The 25465-nt window shown below is 53.6% G+C and overlaps 5 protein-coding genes across 5 annotated transcripts; 4 read left to right on the plus strand and 1 right to left on the minus strand.

The window, feature by feature from the left end:
- Positions 1-303: 303 nt before the first annotated feature.
- CGCA056_v010626 (HMG box-containing protein) lies at positions 304-2266 on the minus strand (the record flags this gene model as incomplete). Its single annotated transcript, XM_037325873.1, has 2 exons — positions 304-1396; positions 1449-2266. 2 exons carry the CDS (start codon positions 2264-2266, stop codon positions 304-306), a joined length of 1911 nt encoding a protein of 636 aa, XP_037175006.1.
- A 6697-nt stretch (positions 2267-8963) lies between these two features.
- fksA (1,3-beta-glucan synthase component FKS1) lies at positions 8964-14907 on the plus strand (the record flags this gene model as incomplete). The annotated part of the gene is made up of 3 exons (XM_037325874.1): positions 8964-9172; positions 9231-14510; positions 14568-14907. The coding sequence occupies 3 exons, from the start codon at positions 8964-8966 to the stop codon at positions 14905-14907; spliced, it is 5829 nt and encodes a 1942-aa protein (XP_037175007.1).
- Positions 14908-16021: 1114 nt separating this feature from the next.
- On the plus strand, positions 16022-17832 carry lcb1 (Serine palmitoyltransferase 1; the record flags this gene model as incomplete). Its single annotated transcript, XM_037325875.1, has 5 exons — positions 16022-16252; positions 16329-16429; positions 16487-16997; positions 17057-17548; positions 17620-17832. 5 exons carry the CDS (start codon positions 16022-16024, stop codon positions 17830-17832), a joined length of 1548 nt encoding a protein of 515 aa, XP_037175004.1.
- A 1852-nt stretch (positions 17833-19684) lies between these two features.
- MP65 (Cell surface mannoprotein MP65) lies at positions 19685-20940 on the plus strand (the record flags this gene model as incomplete). The annotated part of the gene is made up of 2 exons (XM_037325876.1): positions 19685-19754; positions 19808-20940. 2 exons carry the CDS (start codon positions 19685-19687, stop codon positions 20938-20940), a joined length of 1203 nt encoding a protein of 400 aa, XP_037175005.1.
- An 817-nt stretch (positions 20941-21757) lies between these two features.
- Positions 21758-23588, plus strand: SLD-0 (Delta 8-(E)-sphingolipid desaturase; the record flags this gene model as incomplete). Its single annotated transcript, XM_037325877.1, has 2 exons — positions 21758-22002; positions 22082-23588. The coding sequence occupies 2 exons, from the start codon at positions 21758-21760 to the stop codon at positions 23586-23588; spliced, it is 1752 nt and encodes a 583-aa protein (XP_037175614.1).
- Between the last annotated feature and the right edge of the window lie 1877 nt (positions 23589-25465).

Genomic DNA, 25465 nt, shown 5'->3' on the forward strand with positions numbered 1-25465 from the left:
GGGCAAATATTTCTCTTTCTCTTTGCGAGCGCAAAGGTTGTGAACGGCCCGATGGCGGATGATACGAGCATATCTGCGCGGGATACCTGAACGAACGAACGAATGGGCGGAACGGTCTCTACATTGTCATTTTTGACGGGCGTTAATTGGACCCGGCGATTTGTATGCGAAGAATGTCAAATTGGGCATATGGTATGCCGTCCGGCCGGCTCTACCTGACGAACCCCAACGCATCACACAGCGGAATATATACCAACTTTACTACCCTCACACTGCGTGTATTTGTGCCAAACCGTCGTCTGGTCAGAGCTTGACACTATTGAGGCGAGCTCCGACGTTATCAATACTCGCCTCCGCGCTTTCCGTCTCAGGGGTTGCACGATTGCTCCCACCTCGCTTCGCCCATCGATCGGCGATGATCTTCATGACCTCCTTTTGCGGGCTTTTAGGGTGCTCTTGCTTGACTATCTTCATCTGCTCTTTAAAGAATTGTTGGTATTCGGATGGCTTCGCCGCTGCTCGTGGCACGGGTTTTGTCTGCTTCAGCTGAGCCTTGCAGGAGCCGCATCGGTGACGCTCCGGATTGATGCTTTTGGAGTGACGTTTGTATTCCAACCCACACTCGGCACACTCCCATATGTACTTGAAGTCGATTTCGTACGAGTGCTTGGTCGTGACCTCGATGCCCCTGTCTCCAAAGGTTTGCGAGCATTTGGCCGCCCAGATCTTGAATTCTTTGCCATGCGGATTGCCTGTGATGCCGTTGACCATGAAGTTTGCCAGATGACAGAACTCGTGGGCGACGACGTTGAGAAGACGGTTCTCGTCGTCGATAACCTTCTCGGCAAGCTCGATAGAGGCGTGGTGACGATGAGTAACGGACTGTTCGATGCCATCGGCTACTTTGCGAACAGTCTCCCGTCGCCAGTTCGCTCTACCAGCGGTGGTGTTGAGCTTGGCTGACCACTTAATCTGAACTCCTCCTGTGGATTCAGCCAGGGACTGTAGCTTGCCCTGCGTGATGTTGTCGTCAAGTTCACGCAAGAATGCCTGTGCCAAGTCGTGTTTCGTCTTCTCAAACGACTTCTTCGTTTCTCTCTGCTTCGCTGCTTCTGTTTTGTTCGTTTTGGCTTTTGCAGCGCTCTTCGTTGGGCTCTTCTGCGCGGTTGGCAGTATGAGCTTTTTCGGGGAGTGCTCCTCGTTCCATTCGTCAACAAACTCTTGGCTCCAGAACAGGTCCATGCTGGGTCCGTGGGGGGTCTTTGGGATGGCAGGAAGCTTCTTGGGGGAGGGCAAAGTTTTGCTAGTCAACTTGGGCGGTGTTGATGGCGGTGTTGCCTGCGGGGCGTCTCTGCTTTTGTTCTTCGTGTCTTGTTTCCTTGACCCTGTACTGTCACTGTAGTGCGTTAGTGGTGGTCGTCAAGGTTGAATGGGTTATGTAGGCCTACAGATCAAGGCGACGCAGGGAGTCGGTCACGTCGTCTGTCAAGTCGATCACAGTCGACTTTGGCCATGTCTTTCCCCTGACCAAGGTTTTGTCGACACTGCTCTCCTTGCTTGAAGCTCCTCGCCGAGGTCTGTCGCCGCTGAAAGGCTTTGGTTTTAGCATCTCGGCATCTGGTGTACTTCTGGACGCTAGAAGATCTTTTGCCTTTGAGCTGCCCTCCTCACTTCGAACCGCCCGGGGGCGACTTTTTGGAGCTGGCTCTTCTCGGTCAAATTGGGATGGCGTGTCGTCATCATCCTCAATCTCAGAGAGGGCGTCGTAAAAAAATTCTGAGATATCAGCCTCGGTGATCTCGGTCGCGTCATTGGTGCTATCTTCTGAGCATTCTTCCGTTGCCTCGACAAGGGGCTTCGCCGGTGATGTGACCTGGTCCCGAGCTCGCAGCTCACGCACCTTTACGCTAGTTGTTCTCTTCGTCTGTGTCTTGACCTCCAGCACGTTTTGTCCCTCGTTCGCTCGACAGGTCCCGAATCGCTTCAGAAGCGGGTTGTCCGATTGCTGGCCAAGCCTGCGACGCCGCGCTGTCGACGAGGGTTTCGAATTGTTCTGCTTCTGCTTCTTCAAATCGAGCTCATCTCCCTCACTTTTTCTTGGTTCGGTCGTTTTCCCGGTGCATCTCGGAAGATCATAGCTGTCGATAACAGGCTCCTGTTGCGGTGTTTTCGCCTGGCGCTTGATCTGTTTACTCCTCTGGAAGATTACGTCCAGATCAGGGAACTCGTCTTCGCTGGACGAGGCAAAATAGGTACGTCCGTTCATGGCTAAGAGTTAGTTTCGTAGGACTCGGAATGAATTTCACATGCCGCCTGAGTCTCGGTAGAGTTAGCTTTGCACGAAATGGCTGCATAAGAGCCGCATGGTCGATCAGCGTGTGTCGTGGTTGCGAGGGGCAACCACCTGTTCAAAACCGGTGGTGCCCCACCTGCTGGAAAAAGTCGTTGGAAACCACGCACGGTGTTGATGAGAACAGAGCTACAGCACGTGACGCTGGCGATAATTTATCGTTGTTAGTACCTAGTGTTTCGATGTCAAGCCAGACCTTGCGAGCTGCACGAAAAATGCGCCAACGAAGATTGCGATTGCAATTCTTGGTGAGAGTTAGCAAGCACGAGGAACAAGCAGACCGAGCACATCCCAATCAGCCCAACACAAGCCAGTCTCACCAGAACGATCTAACTATTTAATGCGCGCTGCGTGTCATTCGGGATTGTTGCAGCAGCGTCTCTCATGTCGCTGGACCAACATAGGCCTCGTCTCAACCTGTTCTTGACCTCGACTTGGGGAAAACAGGCGGTTCGGACCAATATAGGCCGTGTTCGAGATCGAAGAGGGTTCTAGCCTCCAGGTAGATTGACAAGCTCCGGGACCCCTGCGAAGCTTGATGTGATACTGCACAGCCTTTCGGCTGGGAGCATCGCAGTTCTTCCACGGCCGGAGGGGACCTCAGGAACGCCCAGACTCGAAGGCTTCAGCTGATCCAAGGAGGGCGAAAGGAAAGTGGTTGCCCACTCCCGCGACTCTCCGGCGTAAGCACTGTATAGTACGGATAGGACATCATTACTTTTGCAAAGGAGATCAGACGAAAGCAAAGCTGCTATGTCATCCAGACGATCGACACACACGGAAATTTGTAGTTCTCTCCCATAATTAAAGTACGAACGATTGCGCAGTTGCAGAAGTGGCAAGTCAGCATCGACACATAAGGTAAGCAAGGAGGCACTTAAATGAGGAATTCCAGCACGCGAAACCCTGGACTGATACCGATTTGTAGCAGGTGCAAGCCAGATCGTTCACGGGTCGTCCGGCTTCTGGGGAGGCACGGCCGCGCGCGGGAAGCACGGAGGATGGGCATGGTCTAGGGCGTTTGCGTACGAATTGCAAGGTCAAGACTCAAGAGAGCATGTTCTAGGTTTGGATGTTCAGCACATGGTCTAAACCCCCCCAAGTTGGACGAATGTCTCGACCAATGTTGACGCTTGGATACAAGACAGACTGATATAGTGCGGTCTTGTGTGGACAAAGGACAAGCAACAAGTGTCTCTCCCCGAATCAAGTCGCGTGGCTTGAAGGGCAAGCGGACAAAGGAATGCACGAATACCCCTGAGTAACGCCTTGCCCACCACCCAACTTGAGTGAGATGGAGGGCCGCCATCAGCCGTTGTCGGATGCCCACAGGTCCGTAGCGACGGTCGACTTTGCTTTTCTAGTGCGACTTGTACCTACTATGTAATGGGGGGCCAGGACATAACCACAGTTCCATGCGTTGACCTGTAGCTCGACTGGGTTTTAGCCTCATTCACAGACTGGTTGACTGGGTCTTCGGCTCTTGCTGAAGGCGAAGTATTCGTACTGACTCAACCAGAAGGGAGGGAGAATGGCATGGGACGGGATGGAAGAATTGAGCGCATCGCGTCTGTCGATATGGGGCTATGATGTCAATTCGTCGAAGAGCAAGCGGAGCAGTAGCGGACGGAAGTGCCGTGAGAAGTCGATTCGCAGTCGGCAATGCTACCTCTTTGAACGGAGGTGGTATCAATCTCGGTTTTCGGTTTGATGCCGACGTTTTTCCAACAAGACGCGATGGACATTGGTCGCGGTACTCATCCGTCGTCCTAGGGGCTACTAGAACGGCGTGATCGAGATCAGGATTGAGCAGGCAGAATCCAGGGCGAAGTCTCGGGCGCAAAGTTGTATCGTAGAGCCGTAGAGCCGCTGGCGCTGGTGGCGGGGCACGCTAATTGGCAATGTGACAATACTGAGGTGCAAGAGACGATTGAGTGCTGTGCGAAAGGAGGAGTCAGCATGCAGCTACAGGTACTAGAGTGATATTTCTTACTGAAGTTGCGACTGACGAAGTGGGTGGCACGGTGGGTGGACGTGTAGATGACGGCATCGTCCACTACAACCGTTCAGCGTCTTCGCTGACATCTGGCACCAGGTGCACTCAGAAAAGAAATGACAGACATTGGGAGGGGCCGACGCTAAGGCAGCTCAGCGCTCTGGTCCACGCTGGGTGACTCGTTCGGAGCCGGTACCTGCATCCGACAACGCATCCCCCCCAAGTGGGCTCACTTTTGATTAGCCCTCCAACCCCTCCTCGGTACTGTGCTTCTTCGTTTCTCCGCCCATGGAATTCGCCCCAAGCTGACGGATGGAGCCCTCGAAATCTCCGGACCCCAGCCAGCGAAGCTTCGATCCAGTGGATGCTGCACTTATTTGTCTCCTCGTACTGTGCCCTGCCTCGCGAAGGGATCGCAGGTCTTCTGGAAATAAATAATGGGTCATCATAGAAGACAACACAAGTTGCTTTGTTGAAGGCGGGGCGAACGAGGGGCGGAGATGGCTGCCAAGCGGCCTCAGCCAACCACCAATCGTCTGACGGTCCGCCGTGTCTGTGGTTGGTGCTGTAAATTCTATAATCTGTGTTTCCTTTGACCGCGTTGCCCACTCACACACTAGACGGTCACTACGTCTAGTGCATAGTAGTGATCGGCCGAAATACTGTCAGTTAGGTAGGTAGTTGTGTTCCAAGATAGGTAGATCAGGATGTCCAGGTGCCAAGACGAGAGTACGAATACTGTTTGAGTTCAAATCTGGATGGTGGCGAAGCGAACCACGACACGAGCTGCAGGCGCGAGCAGCAGGGCGCTGTACGGAGCACAATACGAGCGATGCAAGCCGGAACAACGAACGAGCTCGTGTCCGTGAAGAGTGTTGGGCCTGCGAAGCCACATACAACATCCACATCAGATGTCCTCCAGAAAATGGAAGACGGATACCCACTCTGATTCGCTGTCAACAACTATTAGTGGCTGGTCTTTACCAAAACCTGCTTTTTCTTGTCTGCGAGGCTCCCACCATCTATTAAGCTGTACCGTGACGATTACGTCTGACCTCGCGCCCGGGCGTGTTAATCATTTGTGCTGAATTCAACCACATCTCCGGTTGCGAGTTGCAGCTGGCAGTTGCTCAGACGAAGGGTCATCACCGGAACGATCCAACGCAATTGCGTATCGAAGACCGACAAGCCGGGGTTTTTGAGCCCAATCTTGTGTATACTGTATACCAGGTCTGATAGGACCAAACACACAGACGTGCGGCTCATGTCGTAGTGCGTGCGGTGCATGCTTTTCCACGCGCGATGTGTTGTGACGGGATGCAAGGGAAGCCATATTAGTACACGTCCGATTTCAACGGCCTGTGGCTTTCTTGCGTCTTGTCTTAACTCTTGAGAGTTGATCCAAATTGGCCGTCCTGTTTCCTCAATCTCGGGGGCTGGGGGTAGGCTGAAATGGGCTGACATGAAGCTGAGGTGAATCGAGCCGAGGCGAAGTGAAGCAATCGTCTCGCCTTGACCTGACGGTGTCCTGCCCGAAGAATAGAGAATTTCGGTACGGCTGTATATGCACGGAAGGCGATGGGAGGTGTCTGGGATGGGATAGGTACTGGGATACATGCTCTGAAGCGGCGTGCAACACTCCAGCACAGAACCAAGGATCAAACGCCAATCACCAGACGCACCCGCGACGAGACGAACCCTCTCTTCCTACAGCGGTAGCCAATCGCCAAACGTCTAGGTCGCAAGTTGGAGATGACCTTGGCGTGATCCTGGTCCAGCAAGTACCGGAACGTCCGGCCTCATGCTGAGGAACCCAGGCACCTCCCCTGATTCCCCTCGCCATGGATCTCGTCGTCCGCCGTGCGTGCCTACTAGTTCCAAGTTCCAAGACACTGACATGTTGTGTCAGCGGCCAATGAACAGGACTAGACGCAATGCGATTGGAAAAGACGCACTGTGAAGCAGTGATCCTTGGACCACGACCGCGGCACCGTGGCGAGGGGCCTCTTGCTGTGCCTTTGCCCGTCCAGATGCCATTTTGGCAGATGGTCAGAACTCAGATAACGAACGCTAAATCTCTACCGGCTGGCAAGGCCAAGCCTCGCTGGCGACGCGTTGTGTCCCTGTCGGTGAAATACGGATATACACCTGGCTGGCCGGATGCTTCAAGACGTAACAAGATCAACTCAGCCACAGGCAGACAAATGCGACAGCACCAGCTGAGGTCAACCTAGCTAGTCACTCGCGTTCAGGACGATGACAGGAAAGAGTCAAAAATGTAGCAAAGGAAACCTATAGCGCAGAACAGGGCTAGAGTGCAGAAAAAAAAAAAGGCAAAAAGTCATGTCCGAGTCGGTCCAAGGAATGTTCGAGACTGGAGGGAGAGGGTGGCGATGGTGCGGTTGATGTGTTGCCAGACGAGTTCATGAGCAACGACGACCACATAATGGGTGCTGGCACTTGGCAAGCCTGACAATGAAGGTACCGCAGTAACGTGCCTGTGGGCCTTTCCGCAGACAGTTTGCTTTGTGACTGCATACCTACTTACTACTGTGCCTTCAATCTCTGCCTTAAGGTAAGTAGGTATATAGTAGGTAGGCACTGGGCACGCATACTGCATAGTAAGGTAGGTAGTGTACCTAGGTAGGTACTTACTGCATGAGGTACCTAGTGTTGTGAGCCGGTGGGGCTGTGCCAAAAAAAGCCAATGGTGCCTCCCATCGTTCCAGTTCCTCCAGGCTGCCCTGTCATCCCCCCTGTCCAGGTCCGAGGCATCCCGTCCCTGCTTTGGCACTGGCGCTGCCAGTCCAAACCCAATGGCTCCCTGAGATGCTTTTCGTTTCCTAGTCGAGGACGGTGAGTGCTTGAATGCGATTCTGCGCAGCAGAATTGGCACGCAATTCAACACTTGCGAGTGGGAGATGACGAACAATCCCCGGGCTTGGGTGGTTGATATTTTCTCAACTACCTCAGCCAGAATCAACTTATCTAGATAGTACCGAGTGAGTGCATTTTGGCGGATGACGCACTTCATCATAAAGTCGTATCTTCCAATTCGCGTCTCGACTCACCTCAGTAAGGCATCCATGGACCGGTAAGCATGTGTACAGTGTGCGATTGGGGTAACTCCACTGAGAAGCGCGACACGCTGTCAGTCCCCCGTCCCTTGCCCAGCTGGAGCTGATTTTTGAAGTTTGGACTTATACTGTGTACATAGGTACTCAAGTGATAGTAATATATCTAGGTACGGATACTGCAGAGTAGGCAAGTAGGTATGGCCAGTCAGCGCTCAGGTACGCGTCGCACTGCCACTGTCCCATCGACAGAACGTCCGAAGACCCCGGTACTCTTTCAGACGTGCCCCACCTGTGCTGTGGGCATTCCTCCTGGGCTTATCCTTGGACAGGATCGGCTTTCTGCGACTCCATCCCGCCTCCCCGAACATGGACTCCAGTGTGGGCGAGATCATGATTCCGGCCCACGCTTGTTGCTGCTGCCGTTGCCGCCTGCGCTGCCATCCCTGTCTTGCCAGCTGCAAACCGTGTCTCCTTTTTTCGTTGTAAGCAGGAGACTACCTACCCAGTGAGAAACAGCGACGCGGGACAACAAAAAAAAAAAAAAAAAAAAAAAAAAGAAAGAAGGAAGAAAAAAAAGGAGGCACGCTGTGCGCCTTCTGCTGCTCCATGTCCCTCCCCTCAGCGTAGCACCCATTCTCTACTGACCCAGCCTCCTCAAGCACCGTCATTGGTGAAGCATCCATCCTCTCCTGGCCCTCTGCTTTTTACCATCTCATTTTCCGTATCGCCCCCCCTTCTTCTACGTACCTATGCTATTTTCCAATCCCTCCCTTAGCGCCCACAGTTTGTATCTCACCCCCTTTTGTGGCATAGTGGCGTGCGCGTGCTTGTGTAAACCTAAGGTACCTCGCCGTGCCTACCTTACCTTCTTAGCTCCTGCTGCTACTACTGCTCCTGCTGCTGAGGTAACTGGCCGCGCCGCACTTTCCAACTCACACCTTCCAACCGGTTCGCACTTTCCATCCAGCCTGCGTTCCGTCACCCCTTTCTTCCCTCTCGACAACTTCCACCTTAATTCACCACGCTCGTTCTGAGACGGCTGAGGAGGCAGTCGCGACAATAGGAAAACAAACCAAAACAAAACCTCAATTCGCGTCTTGTCAATCGCTTCACCTCTCTACTTCTCTTTGGCAGAGTCGGCCAAGCGCTCTGCCCTTCGACGCAATACACACGCATACCTTACGACGCTGGCTCCCAACCCCCTTTGTTACTTCCAACCAACCATCACCAAGCCAATCGCTTTATTTTGCTTCCGTAGCCTCTCAGCATCCTCCGAGCCACTGCAAGCACTCGGTCTTCTAATTTGGACGACTGTCGTTATCACCTTTTTTTGTTGTGCCGGCCACATCAGTCCAGGCTCACAAACCCCAGCCTCTTGCTGATCTCTCACTACTCCCGCGTCCAGCCTCATGAGTCTTTGACGGTCAGTCAGAATCCCCTTGGCGCGAACGCAACTTGTTTTTCCTACGACCCCAGCCATCATGCCCCACGCATTCGTCGACGCGTTTTTACTGACTTGCACCAGATACCCGCCTGAACAATGTCTGGATACCCAGCCGGCGGCGGCGGTGGTGGTGGTGGTGGTGGCCACCACGACTACGATGATGGCTACGGTCAACAAGGCCGCGGTAATGGCGCCAATGGAACTCAGCAAACCGATTCGTACTACCAGGATGACCAGTACTACGACCAGAACGGTTACGATGATCGTGGACATCACCAGGGCAATGATGGTTACTATGACGAGTCGTATGCGCACACATTCCTCCGCAGTTGTCCTCCATTGAACTAACTAAGTCATTCCCAGTGGTTACTACAACGCCGACCCGAACAATCCGTACCACCAGGAAGGTGGCTACTACGAAGGCCATGATCAGTATCAAGACGACTACTACAACGGCAATGCCCAGGGTGGTTATTATGATCAGGATTACAATCAGGGCTATGGCTCTGGTGCTCGCCGCCACGGTTCTGAAGATGATTCCGAGACGTTCAGCGATTTCACGATGAGATCAGACATGGCCAGAGCCGCAGACATGGACTACTATGGCCGCGGCGACGAGCGATACAACAGCTACGACCAGGGCGGCGCTCGTGGCTTTCGGCCCCCGTCATCCCAGATCTCGTACGGTGGAAACCGTTCTTCCGGTGCTTCGACCCCCAACTATGGTATGGACTACGCCAACATGATGTCTGCCGCATCCCGAGAGCCTTACCCAGCCTGGACATCGGATGCTCAGATTCCCCTCTCCAAGGAGGAGGTTGAGGACATTTTCCTTGACCTAACTTCTAAGTTTGGGTTCCAGCGTGACAGTATGCGAAACATGTACGACCATCTTATGACGCTGCTGGACTCCAGAGCTTCTCGCATGACTCCGAACCAGGCTTTGTTGTCGCTTCACGCCGACTATATCGGAGGTGACAACGCAAACTACCGCAAGTGGTATTTTGCCGCCCATCTGGACTTGGACGATGCCGTCGGTTTTGCAAACATGAAGAAGGGCAAGGGCCTCAAGCGAAAGGCCAAGAAGAACAAGAAGAAGGGCGAAGCCGACAACGAGGCCGAAGCTCTGGAGGATCTTGAGGGTGACAACAGCCTCGAAGCTGCTGAGTACCGCTGGAAAACTCGCATGAACCGCATGTCCCAGCACGATCGTGTGCGCCAGCTCGCTCTGTACCTGCTTTGCTGGGGTGAAGCCAACCAAGTCCGATACATGGCAGAATGTCTCTGCTTCATCTTCAAGTGTGCCGACGACTACCTCAACTCACCCGCATGCCAGAACCTGGTCGAACCTGTGGAGGAGTTCACTTTCCTCAACAACGTTATCACACCCCTCTACCAATTTTGTAGAGATCAGGGTTACGAAATCTCTGACGGTGTCTACGTCCGCCGTGAGCGTGACCACAACCAAATTATTGGTTACGACGATTGCAACCAGCTGTTCTGGTATCCTGAAGGCATTGAGAGGATCGTGCTTGGCGATAAGACACGTTTGGTCGACATCCCCCCTGCCGAGCGGTACCTCAAGTTCCAGGACATCAACTGGAAGAAGTGCTTCTTCAAGACCTACAAGGAGACTCGTTCTTGGTTCCACTTGCTTGTTAATTTCAACCGCATTTGGATTATCCACTTGACCATGTTCTGGTTCTACACCTCCTCCAACGCCCCCAGTCTGATTGTCGGATCTTCGTACGAGCAGCAGGTCAACCAGCAGCCCTCAACTTCCAGACAATTCTCCATTGTTGCCCTCGGTGGTACCATTGCCGCTCTCATTCAAGTCTTGGCCACTCTCGCAGAGTGGGCTTACGTCCCTCGTCGCTGGGCTGGCGCGCAGCACCTGACCAAACGCTTGCTCTTCCTCATTCTGATCTTGGTCATCAACGTGGCGCCTTTTGTCTACGTCTTCTTCATTCCCAATCCGAACGAAGAAATTGCGAAGATCCTGGCGATTGTTCAGTTTGTCATTGCGCTTCTCACCTTCCTCTTCTACTCGATCATGCCTCTGGGCGGTCTCTTCGGAAGCTACCTCACCAAGAACTCCCGAAAGTACGTCGCCAGTCAGACCTTCACAGCCAGCTACCCACGCTTGGCTGGCAACGACATGGCCATGTCCTACGGTCTGTGGGCTTGCGTTTTCGGAGCCAAGTTCGGAGAGTCGTATGTCTACCTGACTCTCTCCTTCCGAGATCCCATTCGATACCTGACTATCATGCAAATCGACTGCTTGGGAGACAAGATCTTCGGCGATATCTTGTGCAAGAAGCAACCGTTCATTCTCTTGGCTCTGATGGCCTTCACTGATCTGATCTTCTTCTTCCTTGACACCTACCTGTGGTACGTTTTGGTCAACGCCATTTTCTCGATTGCAAGGTCTTTCTACATTGGTTCATCGATCTGGACTCCGTGGAGAAACATCTTCTCTCGCCTTCCCAAGCGTATCTACTCCAAGATCCTTGCCACCACAGACATGGAGATCAAGTACAAACCGAAGGTTCTCATCTCCCAGGTCTGGAATGCAATCGTCATCTCCATGTATCGAGAGCACCTTCTGGCCATCGACCACGTCCAGAAGCTTCTTTACCATCAGGTTCCTTCTGAACAAGAGGGCAAGAGGACTTTGAGGGCTCCGACCTTCTTCGTTTCCCAGGAAGATCACTCGTTCAAGACGGAGTTCTTCCCCACTAACAGCGAGGCGGAACGTCGTCTGTCCTTCTTCGCTCAGTCCTTGTCCACGCCCATTCCCGAGCCCCTGCCTGTTGACAACATGCCAACTTTCACCGTCATGATTCCTCACTACAGTGAGAAGATTCTTCTTTCTCTCCGTGAGATCATTCGTGAGGATGAACCTTACTCCCGCGTGACCCTTCTCGAATACCTCAAGCAACTGCACCCTCATGAGTGGGATTGCTTCGTCAAGGACACCAAGATTCTCGCAGACGAGACTTCTCAGTTCAATGGCGACGGTGAAACCAACGAGAAGAATGAGAAGGATACCGCCAAGAGCAAGATCGATGACCTGCCCTTTTACTGCATTGGTTTCAAGTCTTCCGCACCCGAGTACACCCTCCGAACTCGCATTTGGGCCTCTCTTCGCTTCCAGACGCTCTACCGCACAATATCCGGCTTCATGAACTATAGCAGAGCCATCAAGCTTTTGTACCGTGTCGAGAATCCCGAGGTTGTTCAGATGTTCGGAGGCAACTCTGACAAGCTTGAGCGGGAGTTGGAGCGCATGGCCCGCCGCAAGTTCAAGCTGTGTGTTTCTATGCAGCGTTTCGCCAAGTTCAAAAAGGAGGAAATGGAGAACGCTGAGTTCCTCCTTCGCGCGTACCCTGATCTTCAGATCGCCTATCTCGATGAGGAGCCTCCCGTTGCCGAGGGTGAGGAGCCGCGTCTGTACTCTGCCCTCATTGACGGACACTCGGAAGTAATGGAGAACGGCATGCGCAAGCCCAAATTCCGTATTCAACTTTCTGGAAACCCCATCTTGGGAGACGGCAAATCCGATAACCAAAATCACTCCCTCATCTTCTACCGTGGTGAATACATCCAGCTTATCGACGCCAACCAAGACAATTACCTCGAGGAGTGTCTCAAGATCCGCAGTGTTCTCGCCGAATTCGAAGAAATGAAAACGGACAACGTCAGCCCTTACACCCCTGGTGTCAAGAACAAGGTTACTGCTCCTGTTGCTATCCTTGGAGCCCGCGAGTACATCTTCTCCGAGAACATTGGCATCCTCGGTGATGTTGCCGCCGGAAAGGAACAGACGTTCGGTACACTCTTCGCTCGTACATTGGCCCAGATTGGTGGTAAGCTGCATTATGGCCATCCCGATTTCCTCAACGGTATCTTCATGACGACTCGTGGTGGTGTCTCGAAGGCTCAGAAGGGTCTGCACCTGAACGAGGATATTTACGCTGGTATGAACGCACTTCTGCGTGGTGGCAGAATCAAGCACTGCGAGTACTACCAATGTGGCAAGGGTCGTGATTTGGGTTTCGGCTCCATTCTCAACTTCACCACGAAGATCGGAACCGGTATGGGTGAGCAGATGCTCTCTCGCGAATACTACTACCTGGGAACCCAGCTCCCTCTCGATCGCTTTTTGTCCTTTTACTACGCCCATCCTGGTTTCCATCTCAACAACATGTTCATCATGCTTTCCGTCCAGATGTTCATGATCTGTCTGCTCAGCTTGGGAGCTCTCCGCCATGAGACGATCAAGTGCGACTACAACCGCGACGTTCCCATCACCGACCCTCTCTTCCCCACTGGCTGCCAGAACACGGACGCCCTCATGGATTGGGTGTACCGCTGTATCCTGTCAATTATCTTCGTGCTGCTCTTGGCTTTCGTGCCCCTAGTCGTGCAAGAGTTGACGGAAAGAGGATTCTGGCGCGCTGGCAAGCGTCTCGCCAAGCAATTCCTTTCGCTCTCCCCGTTCTTTGAGGTCTTCGTTTGCCAAATTTACGCCAATTCGGTACAGCAGGATCTCTCGTTTGGCGGTGCTCGCTATATCGGTACCGGTCGTGGCTTTGCTACTGCCCGCATTCCTTTCGGCGTCCTTTACTCCCGTTTCGCCGGCCCGTCTATCTACTTCGGATCCCGTTTGTTGATGATGCTTCTCTTCGCCACTGTCACCATCTGGCAGGCCGCGCTCGTCTATTTCTGGATCTCCCTGCTCGCATTGGTCATCTCTCCGTTCTTGTACAACCCCCACCAGTTTGCGTGGAGCGATTTCTTCATCGATTACCGCGATTTCCTTCGATGGCTATCCCGTGGTAACTCGCGCTCCCACGCCTCTTCGTGGATCGCCTTCTGCCGCCTTTCTCGTACTCGTATCACCGGTTACAAGCGCAAGGCTTTGGGTGACCCCTCTGCCAAAATGTCATCTGACGTACCGCGTGCGGCGATTACGAATCTCTTCTGGGGCGAGATCTTGACTCCTCTCCTTCTCGTGGCAGTCACTGTCATCCCCTACTTGTACATCAACGCGCAAACTGGTGTCACCACGGACAACAACCCTGGCAAGTCCATCTTCCCGACCAACTCACTCATCCGAGTTGGCGTTGTGGCCCTCGCCCCAGTCGCTATCAACGCCGGCGCGCTGATGGTCTTCTTTTTCATGGCTTGTTTTATGGGTCCTCTCCTCAGCATGTGCTGCAAGAAGTTTGGAAGTGTGCTCGCGGCCATCGCTCACGGTATCGCCGTCATTGTGCTTCTCGTCTTCTTCGAGGTTATGTTCCTCCTGGAGTCTTTCAACTTTGCGCGAACCCTTCTTGGCATGATCGCCGTAGTAGCCATCCAGCGTTTCATCTTCAAGCTTATCATCTCCTTGACGTTGACGCGTGAGATCAAGACGGATCAGGCCAACATTGCATTCTGGACGGGCAAGTGGTACTCTATGGGATGGCACTCAGTTTCGCAGCCTGCCCGTGAGTTCCTCTGCAAGATTACGGAGTTGAGCATGTTCGCTGCCGACTTCGTCTTGGGCCACTTCTTGTTGTTCATCATGTTGCCGGTGATTTTGATTCCCAAGATCGACATGCTGCACTCGATGATGCTCTTCTGGCTTCGCCCTGGGTAAGTGTTTTGCTTCTTTGTCTCGGTACGCACCGTTGCTAATAGTCCTTTTTGCAGCCGTCAAATCCGCCCGCCAATCTACTCGATGAAGCAGTCCAAGCTGAGGCGCAAGCGTGTCTTCCGATACGCCATCCTTTACTTCACTCTGTTCATCGTTTTCATGGCGCTGATGATTGGTCCTGCTGTCGCAGGGGACATGATCCCCACGTCATTCTTGTCCTCTTTAAGTGGCAAAGACCTGGCGCTGGTGCAGCCCAACTACGAGAAGGACAACACGCGCAACGAGACGGAAACCGGCACGGGCGCGGCAGACTACTCCGGAGCTGGCCTCACCGTCTCCACGGCATCAAGAAAAGCAACAGCCACCAAGCGTTCGGAGAGAGTTCGCTTGTTTTAATAGGGATTGTACCATAAGATGAATAGGAATCCGCAAGGAAGCGTCGCTGCAGAGGAAGGAACCCAGACGAGTGACGAAGGCGGAGGTTGGGACCCGAGCAGCATTGACGGATTTTTAATGTCCATTGTCTGGCGTGTTTTTGTGTCTTTCCACAGTTACCTACTCGTTTCTCCTTTTCTTCTTCTTTTTGTTAGGGCAGGGAATATGGCTGGCATGGGATCACGGCTTTTAGACCTGCAAACTAAGTATATCGTCAATTGCCCAGACTAAGACTGGACGGGCGTATAATCGAGTTACGTTGTGTTCAGCATTATGGCCCTGTGCCTCGATGAGTGACATTTGAGACTCAATTTGATTGGCGCTGCGCCATTCGTCAGGTACAGTGTGTGGGCAAAGGCCAAGGGCTGAGCTGTTTGGCAAATGAGGCTGTCATTGATTGAGCTCTGGGGACTGGGTCGCCAGCAATGATGACTTGTCCATAGGCTAGATTGCGTGGGTGACCTTGACTTCGCAATGCTCGTCGCCCCTGAAAATGAGGAGTGGGGCGGCCCAATGAGAGAGAAGCGTTAGAATTTTTGGCCAGGGGCGCGCACGCTCGGGGCTCGGGGAACCACCGCGTCACAAGCCTTGTCACTCGCGCACCTGAGATGTGCTCACGGCCCTCAGGCAATGCACTTGCTCCTTGCCAACGAGAGAACTGAGAATACCTCAGCGGCAGCAAGGTCTGTCAAAATTCGCATGTGCGTTGCTGCCAGTCACCCATCGCCCGCTGCACCTGCCTCAAGGCTGTCTTACTAAGGTAGCACCCCGGAACTCGAGGCTCGAGGCACCTCATCAAAGGCTAAGTCAACCGCACCACGGATTGTCTGTCACCTTGGGTACCTGCCCACCTGGCTTGCCTCGAACTTTTGCGGCACACACCGACCCTTCCGCCAACACCAACCTGTCGTTCTTGCCTACAAACCCCGAAGCGACCAGCTGCCCTGTGTCTGCTTGCTCCCGTCGCCGCGCTGCATACTATCACTGGATTCGGGTTTCTTCGTCCCGTAGTCCTCCGTGTGTTATCCACCCGATCTGCCCGTTGTTCTACCCCAGATCATCGCCCACGCCCATCATGGACGCCAGCGAGGTCCAGGCGATGGTGACCGACTGGCTACGCGATGCCTCCGCCGCCTTCCAGAAGGTCCCTGGATCTGCTGTCCTGATCCGCTACATCCAGTCCAGCTACCAGAACGATCCCATCCGCTCCGGCATCGAACTAGTGCTCTTCATCTTCTTCGTTCGCTACCTCCTCTCGCCCTCCTATTCCACTCAGAAGCAGAACTTCATCAAGCTGCGAGACGACGTTCGTGGCGCCCATTGCTCTTGAGCAATTGCGTGAAGCAATTGTACTACATGTGTCTGGCTGACCTGGCGTTCAGGAAATTGATGAGTTAGTCGACGACTGGACTCCCGAGCCCCTGGTTCCTCCTCAAAGTGCACTCGAGGAGATGGAAAGCGAGCGCTTGCCCGTCATTGTTGGGTATGAGAATACCTCCCTTTGAGACAGACGCAGATCGGTTCTTCTAACAAGCCTCAGCCCTACGGGACCCAAGACCAAATTGGCAAGCGGCCGCACCGTGACGAACCTCGCTTCCTACAACTTCTACAACTTCAATGCGAATGAACAAATCAAAGACAAGGCCATTCAGACGCTGCGCACCTACGGAGTCGGTCCCTGCGGCCCTCCCCAGTTCTATGGTACCCAGGACGTACACATGAAGACCGAGGCAGACATTGCAGCATACCTTGGTACGGAGGCTTGTATTGTCTATGCCCAAGCCTTCTCGACCATTTCCAGCGTTATTCCGGCTTTTTGCAAACGTGGCGATATCATCGTGGCTGACCGAGCTGTCAACTACTCTATTCGAAAGGGCCTTGAAGCATCTAGGAGTACCATCAAGTGGTACGCACATGGCGACATGGATGACTTGGAACGTGTTATGCAAAAGGTTGTTAAGGACCAGAGGGGCAAGAAGTTGACGCGCAGATTCATCGTGACCGAGGGCTTGTTCGAGACGACCGGTGACCACGCTGACCTTCCCAGACTCGTGAGTTCCTTGGCTGGGTCATGGTTGTCGCGATATACAGGCTAACGGAGTGTGTGTAGGTTGCTTTGAAGGAAAAGTACAAATTCCGCATCATCCTGGATGAGACATGGTCGTTTGGCGTCTTGGGCCGGACTGGCCGTGGCCTCACCGAGGCACAGAACGTTGATCCGTCTCAGGTAGACATGATTGCAGGCTCTCTTGCCGGCCCTTTGTGCGCTGGCGGTGGGTTTTGCGCAGGAGCCAAGGACGTTGTCGAACATCAGCGCCTTACTGCGGCGTCTTACACGTTCTCGGCCGCCCTTCCTGCTATGTTGGCCGTGACAGCGAGTGAGACTCTCAGCGTGCTGCAGTCCAACCCGGATATCCTCACGCAGTGCCGTGACAACATTAAGGCAATGAGAGCACAGCTAGACCCACGCAGCGATTGGGTTTTGTGCACAAGCTCGCCCGAGAACCCAATCATGCTTCTCGTGCTTAAGCCCGAGGTTGCTGCAGCGCGAAAGCTGACGAGGGAGGACCAGGAGCGTCTCTTGCAGGAATGCGTTGATGAGGTGAGTTGTTGCTGTCTCGAGGTTGTCTGCCACTAGACACAACGCTAACGCGAGCCTTCGTGGCTTTCAAGGCACTTGCGAATGGTGTTCTGATCACGCGACTAAAGAGCATGGCCATTGCCAACAACCTAGACCCCAAGGACAACAGCTGGAACATTCAGCCGGCGCTCAAGGTTTGCGTTACATCGGGACTTCCAAAGAAGGACATTGAGAAGGCGGGCGTCACGATTAGACACGCAATCACGAAGGTCATGACGCGAAAGTCGAGCTCCAAGTCATCATAGAAGATTCAGCACACAGACGGCCTCAAGCACTTAGAGTGATGTGTACTGAAATACACCGCGTCGAACGGGCGTGACGCGACTCATTTGGCCTGCGTCTCTTCGTCCGATTCAGCTGAGCTTGGATGGGAGGGATATAGAGGACGCAGGGCGAGCGTCGTTGTACACTTCTCTTTGACTGTTCTCAAGGCCGAGGCTTGAGATCCACGAGAAGCGGGTTCCCGGATACCCGCATCTGACTATTTCATGTAATGAAAACAATATACTAATACTTGATAACAATACAGTATACATGCTGTCCGTCTGCGGCGCAGCTGTTGAAACGAGGGAGACATGCTGGTGAATCAAAGGGGCCCAGACATTGTGGTGCGTAGCAGCAACTCCAGCCACCTCTGGCGACGTTTTCTGATGTTGGACATTATCCGTGTCCTCCCTTCCCTCCTTTTTCCACGGCCCTGTGCAGAGAGATGGAGAGGACGTCTGACCCACGCAACGTTCTAGACTCAACGACTGATGATGGTATCATCAGTCAATGTCACTACCCCATGGGACGGGACAGCAGCTGGCTGCGTTTTCCTGTGGCCCTGGTCACCGGGTTGGTCTCCTATTTGTCGCAATCGTGCAGCTTCTCGGAAAGCCGTGATAGGAGGCGCCTCGGTCAAGGCAAAGGTCGGGTCTGGAGCTGCGAAGGCTCCTTGTTCCTCGAGAACTTGAACGACGCGAGCCTCAATTGAGTTGTCTGCACAATCCTGCCTCGAAGTGCTGACTTCCCCAGCTTTATTCAAATCCCGGTCTTGTTTAATTGTACCCGTTGCCGACGAAGCACCGCGACACCACTCTTTCAGTAAAGGGAGCCAGTCAATACCCATGACCCAATTCGCAAACCACGTATATTCATCATCGTCAAACCACTTCTCCGTATGCTCTTCATTGCAACTGCCTGTGCATCATGAAATTAGGAAGCATTCATTGCCACGGATGCAAGTGGACGATGACGTCTCAGGCATGCCCGCATGTTCTTGTGGGCATCCCAAGCTAACCTCCCTCTGCTCGTGGCATAGGATACTGCCAACTCTTTCATTCCTGGGGGCAGATTTGCCTCAGTCCCGTCTCAGTCGTTCTTAAACATGCGTCAAGTTTGGGGTTGAGACCGGTCTACGATCTTGACTGTCTAAGCCAACTGAGCCGCCAGAATGCCAAACAAACCGAGTTACCAAGGTGAGCCCCACGACTGAGCTTTTGTTCTCCCTCTGCACAATGTCCAATTGTCTTGCTCCCTTTCTTCGTTTGCTGCGGAGTTCCTGCACTGCACCGCACTTGCAAGCACGGCCAGCATTCCTTCCCCGGTCGATCGCCTCCCTCCATTCCCTCCTTCAGGCCCGACCCCCATGACCTTCATCTACCGCCGTTCCTGCATCTCTTGGTATTTGCCAAGACCCAAGGGCGGTCCTTCAACCGCTCGAGTTGCCCACTGATGGCTGCAAGCTCTGCCTGGCTGCGGAATACTTGACTGTCACGCTGCCACCTTCGGCTGGCCATTGTCCTATTTCTTTGCCTTAACCTCATCCCTTGAGTCGGATCATCGCCGCTCGCTGCCGTTGACCTCGCATTGCCCAAGCTGTACCTACAGCATTTCGTTCCTTTGAGCCCGTGTTGGCTTGTTTTCCAGTCACTCCTTCAGAACTATACAATTCTTGACTTTCATTCACCTCAAAACCAGGTCCGACTCGTTCCTTTCAAAGTTGAAAACGGCTTTCCTCCTGATCGACGCAGTCCGCTTAACTTGGGATCGTTCTCTGCGCATCGCAGCTGAGGACTCTAACTCAAAATCCGCCAAGTCCTTGAGAAAGACAAGATGAAGTCCGCAGGCCTTTCATCAGCTATGCTCTTGGCCTTGGTCGGCTTGTCCAGCGCTCATCCTCAGGGTAAGGAACGTGTTATACTTGTTCGTCCTAAGGGTGCTGACATGCACATCCAGGCACTAGAGATGTAGAGGAAGCAACACGGCCCGGTAGGATTGTCGTCACTGAGACATCGCTGAAGGAAACCACCGAGGCTCCTCAAGTCGTCGTCTACGTCAACGAGGAAGGCACTCCCTTGACCACCACCACTGAAACAGTTCGGTTCGTACCTGCCAGCAGGGCCCTGGATCATGGAACGAAACCCGTAGGTCTTGAGACTCGCTCTGGTGCCGCTTCTCCTGAAGTTGTTTACTCTGCCCACGTCCCGGGGTATTCGAAGACGCCTATTTCCTCTTCACTTCCTCTCTCACCGTCCTCATCTTCTTCGCCATCGGCGTCTGCCTCTGCAAGTCTCTACGGCATCGCCTATGCGCCCTACACGGCGTCGAATGATTGCAAGTCAGCGGCTCAGATTGCGGCAGACTTTTCTGAGTTAAAGGGCAACTACTCGGTCGTCCGCACGTATGGCACCGATTGCGAGCAGATTACGAAAGCGCTTCCAGCAGCCAAGAATACTGGTCTCAAGCTTATTCTCGGCCTCTTCGATATTGGCCCTATTGAAGCTCAGGTTCAGGCGATTGTCACGGCCGTCGCCGGCGACTGGTCTTCTATTGACACCGTCAGTGTTGGCAATGAACTGGTGAACAGCGGCAAGGCCACTGCTGAGCAGGTCATCACGGCCATGACGAAGGCGCGGTCGCTTCTCCGAGCAGCGGGGTACGCTGGGCCCGTTGTCACTGTCGACACCTTTGTGGCGGTATTGACCAACCCAGCTCTGTGCGACGCGTCAGACTACTGTGCATTGAACATCCACCCTTTCTTCGACAAGAATACCGCGGCCAAGGATGCTGGGCCTTTTGTGACCAGAATAGTAAGCCAGGTCCAGGCGAAGCTCTCGGACCGGAACAAGCGCATCGTCTGCACAGAGACAGGTTGGCCGTGGCAGGGAGACAGCAACGGCGCTGCGGTACCTGGCGTCAGTGAGCAGAGGCTGGCTGTTGATTCAATCAAGGAGGCGTTCGCAAGCCACCCAGGGGATGTCATTCTCTTCTCGGCCTTCAACGACCTGTGGAAACACTCTGATGCCAGCACTTTCCACGCAGAGAAATACTGGGGAATCGGGGGAGTCTTGTCTGGTTCTAGCAAATAAGTCGATGCAGCCACTCATTTGGCCCTGGCTGCGGGCAAGCCGAGGACGACGAGAAGAGGTTCTGCTGGGCTGATGGCGAGTAACCAATTCTCTAGCATTTATATTCGTATTGGCTTCCATTTCCATATCCCAACCGAAGTATCTGATGAGTGATGTCGAGGCAAATGTCCTCAGTCGCTCTTGATCAACGCGGCTTAATTTCGGATCGAGAGTAGATGGAACGACGGAAACACGCTACTGTGGACCCGCCCGGAGCTGTTCCTCGCATGATTTGCGCCATTGTGTGGTGGTGATGGCCCGACGGGCTGCTGAAAGCTCCGAGAACCGTTCTGCCATTCTGTTCAAATATTGAGGTGGCCTACCACACGTGGCCATTGGTTGTACGCTGGCACTCAAGGTTCCAAGCTTATCTTATGCAAGGTACCTCGACATATATTTGGCCTGCCAGGTTCGCCGACGCATCTCCAGGATCTGGCATCTAAGCCAGCAATATGCGGTGAATAGCGGCCACGAAATACCGCCTTGATCCCACCCATCCACCACTTTCCCCAGATCTAGGTTCTCACCTGTGTTCTTTTATTTCCGGCTTTGATTTATGTTTTTCTTGGAAGAAACGACATCACATTGTGGCCTGCCCCCCACCACCCTCCCTCTGCGTCTTGACGACAAAAAGCTACCCCTGCCAACCTGTCCTGTCAATAGTGCACGTTCGTTCAATTGGTTTCGAAACTCTGCTCGGGCAGCTCGCCATCATTCCCTCCTCTCTCCACGCATCACTCATATCTCTGGTGGTTCGACGGTATCTTCGAAGATTGCAATGGTTGGCTTTGCCGCCGCCGGAGCTGCCGCCATGGGTGAGGGCCATCGGGAAACACCCAAGAAGGAAAGAGAATGTCCGTTCATGTCTCGACGCCAGGTCGAGGGCCTGATTGCCCAGGGACGCACGATCACAATCGTCGACCAGTTTGTTCTTCGGCTCGATGGATGGTTGGCCTACCATCCCGGCGGTGACAAGGCCATTCAACACATGGTCGGTCGAGATGCCACCGACGAGGTCACAGTGTATGTTCATCCCGTGGAGAGGTCTCTTGCATGGTCTTACCTTTGACGCTGGTGAAACTGACGCGTACCTCTCCAACAGTTTGCACTCACCCGAAGCGAAAGCACAAATGAACCGGTATCGAATTGGCAGGATCGAGGGGCATTGGCGGAACTTTGTTCCTCCCATTCAGGGTGGCAAGTTCAGAACTTTGGAGGAAGGCGACCCAGACATCGACGATGCGGAGGAAGACGTCTCGTTACGCTTCTTCGGTCCCTCGTCTCCCAGTGACGTGAGCTCGCGGGAGGCTTCCCCGGTCTTCGATACCACCGACAGCAGCGTACGGCAACGACGAGGTGCACCTCAGAGCTCGAGCTCTGTGTCATCAGCAACTTCGGACTGCGGCGACGATGAAGAGATGGACGGCACTGCGTTTCTAGATTCGGAGACTCGCAAGAAAATCAACCTCGATCTTGACAAATACCCACCCCTCGACGACGAGACCCAAACCGAGATCGTGCGCAAGTACAGACTGCTGGATCAGCGCATCAAGGACGAGGGTCTTTACGATTGTGACTATCGTGCCTACGCCGTCGAAATGACCCGCTATACGCTCCTGTTCGTTGGCATGCTGACCTTTTTGCGTTGGGGCTGGTATGTCCCGAGCGCGGCCTGTCTAGGATGCTTCTGGCACCAGCTTGTATTTTCAGCTCACGATGCTGGTCACATGGGCATCACGCACAACTTCCACGTTGATACGTGTATCGGCATATTCATTGCCGACTTCATGGGAGGCCTTTCCATTGGCTGGTGGAAGCGAAATCACAATGTCCATCACATCGTTACCAACTCACCCGAACACGACCCGGATATTGAACATATGCCTTTCTTCGCCGTGTCTCACCGCTTCCTCGGCAACTTGACATCATCTTACTACGAGCGCATAATGACATACGACGCCGCGGCCAAATTCTTCCTGTCCATGCAGTCGTACCTCTATTACCCGATCATGTGCTTCGGCCGTTTCAACCTTTACAGGCTCTCCTGGGACCATTTGATTTTCAGGCGCAGCCCCAAGAAAGGCATTGCCTGGTGGCATCACTGGCTTGAGGTGGCTGGACAGGTTTTCTTCTGGGCCTGGTTCGGCTACGGTGTCGTGTACAAGTCTATCCCTAACAACTGGGACCGATTCGTTTTTGTGATGGTCAGCCACATCCTGCAGTCACCGCTGCACTGTCAAATCACGCTATCACACTTTGCTATGAGCACCGCCGATCTGGGCCCCCACGAGTCGTTCCCTCAGAAGATGCTGCGGACGACCATGGACGTTGATTGCCCGTCATGGCTGGACTTTTTTCACGGCGGGCTGCAGTTCCAGGTCGTTCATCACATGTACCCTCGCGTTCCGCGCCACAACCTGCGCAAGACGCAGAGATTGGTGCAGGAATTCTGCAACGACGTGGGCATTCCTTACGCCCTGTACGGCTTCGTAGACGGTAACAAGGATGTCATCGGTCGCTTGGCCGAGGTGTCCCAACAAGCTGCCATATTGGCAAAGTGTCAAAAGGCTGTGGTCAAGAATGGTGATATCCTCGGTGGACACCACTAACAGCCCTCTCGTATGACTCTGGCCCCTCGCTCCCCCAACCGACATGCACATGCAATTGGGGTTAGCGCAGCTACGACCGGTGTGGGATATGAAAAGAACGAGAGGCGCATGTACGCAGAGCCTGTAGCGCCCAGCTAGATCGGTTATAATGTCTAGAACGAGATCGATCCGATATGTGTGACTGCATCGATGTTGCATGGCATGGGATTTATCCTCCGATCCGATTCGCTACACCCGTCGGAGACGGCCCTCTCCTCCGCCGCACCCACATGAGCGGGCATCATCTTCAACCGGAGCGCGTGTTGTTCGTTTCTTTTCCCGGGCGAGAAGAGCGCTGGCGCTAGGACAATAAGCAAGTTCGTCGAGCTGCAATCGTCAGTGTGAAAGCGCCAATCTTGTCTTACGTAGCCAATGGCAATTTGGCTAGATTACGGCAGTGAACTTTGCATCATGATGAACCCACACTTTTGTCCCTCACTTTTCCTCTCACCCTCTTGTACAGACCGCACGCATGTATTCCGATTTTCTCGCTCCAATCAAATGTGTTTCGAGCAAGACTGAGTACGATAATGCTCTCCCCAACCCCTGTTTGGCTCTAAGGCCATCCGCGATACTGGCCTCCACGCACACATACGCACACACACACATACACACAAACGCGCGCGCGCGCAAGCAGGTCATCGATCCGCGGGTGCGATCCGATGCGATGTATGCACGATGAACTCTTGAGAGGTCGCACAGGAACCACACCACGTACCTTTTAATATTGAAGGAAAGGACATAGGGAGGGTGAAATGGAGAAGGAGGAAGGCGGGATCCAAGGGTACTACTAAAAAGCAATGTGTCAGAGAGACTGCATAAGGAGGCCTCAGTCTCTGAAGAACAACCGTTTCCTATAGCCAGGACCATACAGCTGAGCTACCGGCATGAGACATGACGTATGGACAGAGAGACAAGGGCTGTCGATTATGGTTCCCGCCTAGGCCCTCGGCCTGTTCTCCACCATCCTACAACGATACCACAGAGAAGCAGACGGCGGATGAATAGGAGCCGACGGTTTGTCCATCGTTCAGGGGTCCATGAGAATGACCGGAGGTTGAGCCGCGAGTGATGGGCGATGGCTACAGCTGGCCATCTTGTCATCGCCGTCAGTAGTGTACCCCGAGATCTCTTGGCTGCAGTTACGTTGATGCACCTCATCGGAGGGATGCGGAACAGCCAGCCGTAGGGAGGGCACTTGAGAGCGGTCTCGAATCCGTCAAACGTCTGATGTCTTTCATGTTATGAGGTACTGTCAGAGCCATGTAGGAAATCGGCGTTCTGGGCGACTGCCTTGTCCCTCACTGGCAGCCGAACACCTTCCTTCTCACAAGGGACAGCATTGGAAGGCGTCACTGTCCAGGGTACCGGCCGCCTTGAGACAACATGGGGAACAGGGTTTGGAACTGGCGGGAACTACGCCGTGTCCAAGCCCGTTGCCTCAGACCCCTACCATCCCAAAAAGACTTGCCCGACATGTATCGTGCATCTGGACCGGGATACTCAAGCCTGCTCTTGCTCTGAGAGATCAAGTTGGCGCGTTGCTGTTGGCTACAAATCGTACAGGATGAAGATTCCCCGGTGTGTCATGAGCAGAGCCTGGTCACGAGAATAAGTTTAGTATATGTCGCTGGAAAAGTATAAAGGACTGAGCCCTCTAGGGCAAGTTCAAGACGGAATCACAGCTCCAGAAACTACTCTTCTTATACTTCGAAACAACATTGGACCTGTCGAGACTGTGGTTTCTGAAGCAAACGAGCCACAGTCTTGCCGTGTACTTCTTCAATCGTTTCTTAATCCAAACATATACCCTCGAAGAGAGAAACGAGACGGGCACC

This window comes from Colletotrichum aenigma (genome assembly GCF_013390185.1).
Source record: "Colletotrichum aenigma strain Cg56 chromosome Unknown KSG_Cg56_contig07, whole genome shotgun sequence".
Taxonomy (NCBI): Eukaryota; Fungi; Ascomycota; class Sordariomycetes; order Glomerellales; family Glomerellaceae; genus Colletotrichum; species Colletotrichum aenigma.